The sequence below is a fragment of the Mirounga leonina genome, unplaced genomic scaffold, assembly GCF_011800145.1.
Source record: "Mirounga leonina isolate KUSES-001 unplaced genomic scaffold, KU_Mleo_1.0 Mir_178, whole genome shotgun sequence".
NCBI classification, from domain to species: Eukaryota; Metazoa; Chordata; class Mammalia; order Carnivora; family Phocidae; genus Mirounga; species Mirounga leonina.
This window is the reverse complement of record NW_023270464.1, coordinates 10571396-10578629: the sequence shown is the minus strand read 5'-3', so window position 1 is coordinate 10578629 and position 7234 is coordinate 10571396. Positions and strand designations below refer to the sequence as shown.

General features: G+C 48.9%; 1 protein-coding gene across 5 annotated transcripts; it reads right to left on the bottom strand.

Annotated features, from left to right (window-relative positions):
- Positions 1-265: 265 nt before the first annotated feature.
- On the bottom strand, positions 266-6889 carry LYSMD4 (LysM domain containing 4). Of its 5 annotated transcripts, none has more exons than XM_035024026.1 (3): positions 6803-6889; positions 5263-5552; positions 266-2731 (listed from the first exon to the last, which is right to left on the bottom strand). In XM_035024026.1, the coding sequence occupies exons 2-3, from the start codon at positions 5542-5544 to the stop codon at positions 2120-2122; spliced, it is 894 nt and encodes a 297-aa protein (XP_034879917.1). In that variant the 5' UTR covers positions 5545-5552; positions 6803-6889; the 3' UTR covers positions 266-2119. The 5 variants fall into 5 exon arrangements, with proteins under 5 accessions (XP_034879917.1, XP_034879918.1, XP_034879919.1 ...); XM_035024027.1 differs by lacking the exon at positions 6803-6889 and adding an exon at positions 6727-6777; XM_035024028.1 differs by lacking the exon at positions 6803-6889 and adding an exon at positions 6642-6660.
- Positions 6890-7234: the final 345 nt, after the last annotated feature.

Below are 7234 nucleotides of genomic sequence, written 5' to 3'. Positions count from 1 at the left end.
TAAAATGTGTAGAAAATGAGCTTCATGGTATCTCTCATGTATACTTAATAAAACCACTTTAAAGCATGTTGTACAGACCAATCAGTGAGACTGTGCTGGTTTACCACTTCTGTTCTTCACCTGTTCTGGTGACCTTGAGCACAAGCCCTTGGGCAGGCCTCACCCCCTGGACATGGACACCTCCATGTTCTCCAACATTGTCGCACATTTTTTAATTCGGAAATACCACCCCTCCCCAATTAAAAAAAAGAAGAATCAATTTTCCTTCACAGAAGAAATTATTTTATTCCATTTTTAAAAAGTAAAGGATACAGATATTTATTCTTTGCCTGGCAAAAGCCATTTTCCCGTGGGATTCCAGGCTCTGCCTCGTTAAGTTAATGGTGATATGTTAGAGAAACCTGTGGCCTCCAGGGGGCATAGTGAGCACAAACATTTGGCTGGAAAAGCATTCACATGATCAAAACATTTCCTGTAGCAAAAATTCACAAGTTCATTTTATCCTGAAGACCATTTTGGTTTTGAAGAAAAGATTTACTTTTGAAGATACTTTAAATTTACTAAGTGAACCCAGGGCAAATCGTTCTCCACATAGCTGAGAGGAGAAAAATGAGAAGCCAATTTCAAGTACTCTTCTGCAACACTCACCTCCTCTTACAATGATGAAATCTTCTCAATTCATCTCTAGGCCTGATGTGTCCAATGACATAAACCTCGCTCAAAGCTCAAAGCTCAGCATTTGTGCAGTCTGTTTTCCTCTCTGGTGGCGGGCTTCTCCGAGCCACGTGAGCCCATTTCCATTTTTCCGTGGGACTGAGATGGGCTCCAGCCAAACAGGCTTTCACCCTCACCTCACGTACCCCTGCTCCACCTGCAAGGCCTCAGAGGCTGACCCATGCCTCCCTTGAGCCTCCAGCATGACTGCTGCTGTGTAGATGGGAAAACCTCAGACTGATGGGAGCCTGACCCCTCTTTTTATGGCCTTCACAGCAACGGTCACCTCTAGGCCCTCCAATAAGTGGTTTGGTTTTTAACATCATGAGCTACACTATATAAAGTGTATTTACCCGAAGAAAAACACTGAGGCCCATTCTGGGGCAATGGCTCTAGACTTCCCAAGATTAGAGTAAGGGAAGCAGCACAAAGCACACCTATTCTCCCTACGCCTGTTTTCCAGGTACACCCAGGGGCTGCCGCTCTCAGCAATGCCAGACTGTTCGGCCTTAGAAGTGTCACCTGTTGGGACCTCGGTCATAGGCACTCATCTTTTTCTCTGCACCTACTCAGCTCCAGTCACTGGCCAGCAAGAATTCTTTCCAAGAATGCTAACTTGGGTAATCTGGGCAGCCACTGCAGTGGGGATGCACCTCAGGGGAAACTGAGCAAAAGCCTCCAAATGTTCTGGCCAGGAAGTGCCGGCCACACCATGCGGCACCTTAAAGCCGGCCTGGGTATTACTAAGTAGTTCTAGAAGTACAAGGAAGAGAACTGCCCTTTACTTGATATTAGAGCAATTCGGATTCAGGGCTTTTTCAATTCTAGAAGTGACACTGCCTCAAAAAAGGCTAACTGGTGGAACAAACATGACATAGGGCTTCTTATAATCTGTCCTATTCCAAAACAGGGTGGTGTTCACCGCTACTGGACAGCACCTTTGCCAGGGGGACAAAGAGCACCATGTGTCACAGCCAGTCATCTCTTCCCAGCAGGCAGGGGACACTGCAAACAGCCACGTCACCAAAGCTGATCCCAGAGGCTCCCACGCTGAAGGTTTAACGCCGCTCCTCAACTTCCGAACACCTCCGATATGGGGGCCCACGCAGTGCCAGTCCACGCTATACCTTCAAGAGACGGCATGTATCACGTGCACATGTCTCCCTTGCTGTACCTTCTGGATGCAGGGGGCTGAGGGGGCGGGTGTTTTGGCTCCCACAGCCTTGGATTAGGTGAGCCTATTCCTCAGGGTGAGTGTTCTGGAGAACTCAACATTGGCTTCTGAGACATGTCCAGAATGTCATAGAAAAGGAGATGCAGCACCCTAAGATATGGCCAATGCCAGGTGATGCGCATTAGGAGGCCGAAGGCTAACACTGGCCTGAGTCTTTAGAAACAACAAGAGCTAGTTCCCTGCCCGGGTGGTTGGACTGAACTGGCTGTCTGAAGAGGGGACGGTCGGCACTGGAACTGCTAATCTGGGGACATGCCCTGGAACTGCACTCACGGTCATCGAGCCATTGGGGACAGCAGTTGTGTTCAAGCTACTGGGGATCTCGCCAGTAGCTTGGATTTTAAAATAGACCAAATAAAACACTGGTAAAACAATCCCAATTAGAAGCATGATAAAAACGGCATTCCACCACTGAATTCCACAGTCTGCACCATTTGTCGGGGTCTTCGGAGAAGCCGGGAGCAGCGGCTGCTTGGAGGTCTCTACACAATAACTTTCATTTAGAAAGATTTCTGACTGCACTGCGTGCTCAATATTCTGGTCAATGCCCTTAAAGAAATCCGTCAGTGGGCTGGGCAGGGCACCGGTGCCTACAGCTGCTCTATCTGGGTCTGGCTGCTCCTCAAAGGTCACTCTGGTCTCTGAGGATGGGCTCAGGAGGGGTCTGAGTTCTTTGTGGGTCTCTGTTAGGATCCCATGATTTTTCACTGGAATCTTAATAGATTTCAAAGCATATAAGTCTTGTTCTCTGATGAAGTTGTTGACTTTCTTGATATCTGCGACCTAGGAAAGCCATGAAGACAAACATCACGAAATATGTAAACTCCTTAGAACGAATATCCAAAAAGTAGCTCTCTATGAAAGAGGATCCAAGCCCACCCCGCTTAAGAATCTGATGAATATTGGAAAACTGCATCTATGTACAAAATTAGTTTAGGCTGAGTAACTTTTTTGGCTTTAACTCAGCCTGAATGTGTAGCTTAATCATCACATTTCCATACAGATTTACAAGTTTGAATAACATAAGATCAATTTTGGAAAAGAGTCTCTTGTTTGTTTAAAGTGTGACCGCAACAAAACGTTTTTAGGTGAAACCCAACCATGGCAACTTAAAAAGCTATAGCCCTTTCTACTTCTTTTAACTTTTGAGGCAACAGTGCCCCCGTCTGGCTGACTTCCTTCCCACATTAAGAACCCAATTCAGTAGCTGATTACATTAGCGATCCCCAAACACAAAGCCTCAGCCAACTCAAGAGACACTCAGAACCTATTTTAACTGTAATAACGTTTTAAGACGTATGTCCTCATGATTCTACCATGTTTTCTTGCCCAGAAGTATTGTATGGCATATAAACTTATCTTTTAAATAGAAGTGATCTAGGGGTAATACACTTTGAGGATTTCACAACAGTTAATGATAATTAGAAACATATAGGGAATCATGAATCAAGTTGGAAAGTATGGGACTGAAATCTTCTGTTTTAATTTTACTACCCGAGGAGAAAGGAACAGCACTATGAGTTTTACAAAGTAACAAAGTTCATGACAAACTCCTTCCAAAATCAAATCTTAAGGGAGGGGTGGTGCAGAATGTAAGTCAAAGAGAAATCCTCCCTCAAGCTAATGTTTGGAACTTACTGAAAGCATTAGAGATGGACTTTAAGATCTTAACTCATAAGCCTACTTTAAACTAGAGTGTAAATACAGCCAACACACCTTTAGATAGTACCTTATTCAAATCAATCATCTCCATTATTTTTCACTTATTGAGCAATTGTTTTTATCATCTAATTGAATCGGGGTGGCAGACATTTGTAATTTATCATGTCTTGAAACTAAAGCATAAGGTGCTTGAGACCTGATGGTCTCGGTCTCTGCCTTTAATAAATTAACACCAAATTTATATTTACTTTAAACTGGAAAACTGATTACTTATCAGAGGCATTATATAGTCTTCACAGATTTATTAAACATCAGTATTCCAAGAAGCCCACTGCATCCACTCAGTGTAGGGTCAGATTCATTTTCAGCCCATGTCTATAAACCACACAGTATGCCTATTTAGAGAGTCAAATATAAATCTCAGTACAATTGAGAGACCACTCTGTGTCCCTAGAGACCAACCTATTTATTTCCCCTGGGAAATACCACAACATCCTATACAATGTGTTTAACCATTTGAACCTTGTTAGATAAATGATAAGAAACTAAGGAGGAAAAGATTTCTCAAATAAACTGGTTAGACAGCCTCAGGGGAGGCCACAGAAAGTTGTAACACAGTGTTATTAGCAAAATGAAATAAATAGTTTCAATCTAGGAGAAAAATGCAGCAATTCTATAAATACTTTCCTACTTACTTTGCCATGTTAATCACTCTGAATGCTAAAAACATAATTAAAGAGAGAAACAGGGTTATATAGATACACAGCATACAAAGGCTAGATCATGCAGTTCTAAAAGAGAGAATGTAAAACTTGACCGAATAAGCTACAACCAGCAAGAAAGGATCAGAAAAAGAGAAGTAGCCAAAAAAGCAAGCCTACCAAATAAATCTTGGATAAATTCTGCCTGGCATCTTTGGCCCTAGTAGGTCTTAAATAAAATGTGCTTGAAAGAAGAAAAAAAAAAAAAAGGTGTGGGGTTGGAGGGGTGTCTGGGTGGCTCAGTCAGCTGAGTATCTGGCTTTTTTAAGATTTTATTTATTTGAGAGAGACAGAGAGCGAAAGAGAGAGAAAGCACAAGCCAGGGGAGGGGCAGAGGGAGAGGGAGAAGCAGACTCCCCGCTGAGCAGGGAGCACAATGTGGAGCTCGAGCCCAGGACCCCGGGATCATGACCTGAGCTGACGGCAGAGGCCTAACCGACTGAGCCACGCAGGTGCCCCTGAGCATCTGACTCTTGATCTCAGCCCAGGTCTTAATCTCAGGATTGCAAGTTCAAGCCCCCCACTGGTCTCCACACTGGGCATGAAGCCTACTTAAAAAAAAAAGGGGGGGGGGTTCTGAAATTCAGTTTGGAGGGACAGTGAGAGAAGTACTCTGCAGAGAGGGAACTGCCCCAACACGTGAGATTCCTAACCCTCACTTTTCATGATCCCAAGGTTCAGACTTTAAAGTACTTCCACCTGCCTTCCATCTCTGGCTAGATGGGTGGGGGAAGGGGGGCGTCCTTTAAGGCTACAAGAGGCCTCTCCAAACCACCTCTGCGGGGTCAGGAAGGGGCAGCAAGGGCCCCCACCCTTCAGTGAGTTGCTCTGTTCCTCTAAACACACAGGAGCCGAGGGACAGGTGACACCTTCACCTGCGGGGTTTCTTACTTTGCAGCCATACTGAAGAGCGAGCTTGTTGAGGCTGTCCTCCTGGGCCAGCTCCCGCTGTAGCAGCACCACGTCACCTGCTCCTGGCTGGGGAGGGTGATGGGCACCCTTCTTCTGGCGCTCCTTGCCCCGGGGCCGCAGAGCCACGCGGTGGGACTCTTCCTCAGAGGAGTCCCCCGAGTCCCCACCACCGTTCTCAAACATGTAAACGTGGCTGGTCGGAGTCCTACAGACAATGGCTGGGCCTTGGAAGGTCTTGGTTAACACTTCCTTCTGCCTCATATTCTCAACTGAAAACCAAACCCCATGGTTAATTCCACATAAGGCACATTCACTGCTCTGCAGCTGTATTAAAGAGAAGTGTCTTGTTAGAGATTCCTCCTTTCCCTGATCATTGTACATACTCAACAGACACCATCAGTACAAAAAATAATGGGTTCTACGCTAGCTGAGATGGGGTGGGTGAGAGGCATATAAAAATAGCATTTTCCCCTAATTGCATCCCCCTTATTCCTCATCCATAGCTGGTGTCTCCCCAGAACCCACACAGATAAAGAAACGACTTCTCTTTTTGGTCTCAGAGGGGTAAAGCAGCTGCTGGGATCCTTGCGATGAGAGGCAAGGGCTGTTCCCAGCTTCCTTGCTCTGAGAATCTTAACTTCGAACTTTTGTACAAAACAATTCTTGTTCAGTACTTTACACATTCCAAAGCATCCTCGCCAAGAAGGTCAAGACTAAGGGCACTTGCTTATGAGAACTAGGAGAATAAAATACTCTGATTTCCAATACCCCAGGCTTGAACTACGTAGTATGTGGGCCAAGATGGGCAGAAAATTCTCGTCGAGCTCAGAAATTCGTCCACTTTCTCACAGGTCCCTTTGCCTTCCTTACATCCCGCGCCTGGTTTTTAGTTTCACCTCCAGCCAAGTGCAAAAGCCACACTACCCGCTTTCCCCTCTGGGAACCGTCCGAGTGAGGTTCCAGAAACGAAATCTCAAACACGGGGAATGACAGCCTCAGAAGCGCTGGCGCGGGGCCCTTCGGAGCCCAGGGGAGCGGCGCCTTCGGGGACAGCCAGTGGCCCCCGCGCGACCGTGCCGCCCTCCCCCTCCAGACCCGCGGGCCGGCAGGAGGGAGGCGGCGGCCGTCCTCGGGGACCCGAGGGCCGCCGGCCTCGCCTCAGAGCGCAGGGCCTGCGAGGGGCCCTGGCGGCTCCCAGGCCTGTTTCCCTCAGAGCCCTTTCCGTGCAAGGAGGGCGGTCCCCACACAGGCGCTGACAAAAACAAAACGGGGCGCGGCCCGCTCCTAGGCTTAGACGGGCGGGACCCCAACATTCCACAAAGGCACGACCTCCGACCTCTGCCCTCAACCCCAACAACCTCCGGCCAGCCCCGGACGGTGGCGGTCGCCGCCCCTCCGGACGCAGGAGGGTGGCTCGCCCCCGAGGCAGGAGGGTGGCCCAACCTCTCAGCCGCGGCGCCGCTGAGGGCCCGCGCGGTCCCCCTCCCAGGACCGCGGCCCCTCCTGCCAACCCCGGTACCTCAGCACCCGGTCTCCGCCGAGACTCGCCGCCGCCGCCACCGCGCCTGCTGATTGGCTACGAAAATCAGCAGGTCTCCAGGGGGCGGGGACGGCGAGGCAGCCAATGAAATCAGCGCTGCGCGGGCTCCGGAATGAGCCGGGCTGTGCTGAGAGGTCAGTACAGGAAAGGCGGCGGGGGGGCGGGGCCGGGGAGGGGCGGGGCTCTAGCTCTCCGACCGGGCCCTCGCCCCGCCCCCTGCCCGCCACCCGGGCACCAGCTCTGCCCAGCTGCAGTTTTTGCTTCTGCTGTAGGCTTACCTCCCCCTCCCAGCTTTCTGCTGAGCCTCAGCTTTCTCACCTGTAGAAGAGGACTTTGGCCCCGCCCTCTGTGTCAACTGTGTAACGAGGGGGCGGATTCGCAGGAGAGTGAGTGCCACCTGCTGCGGCCTCC

What these genes read in the sequence shown, in the direction of transcription:
- LYSMD4 (XM_035024024.1), bottom strand. Translation starts at nt 5,664, where the DNA reads ATGTACAATGATCAGGGAAAGGAGGAATCTCTAACAAGACACTTCTCT. An exon ending in CTCTTCAGTATGGCTGCAAA is followed by an intron (nt 2,732 to 5,262) that starts GTAAGAAACCCC and finishes TGGCTTTCCTAG; the next exon opens with GTCGCAGATATCAAGAAAGT.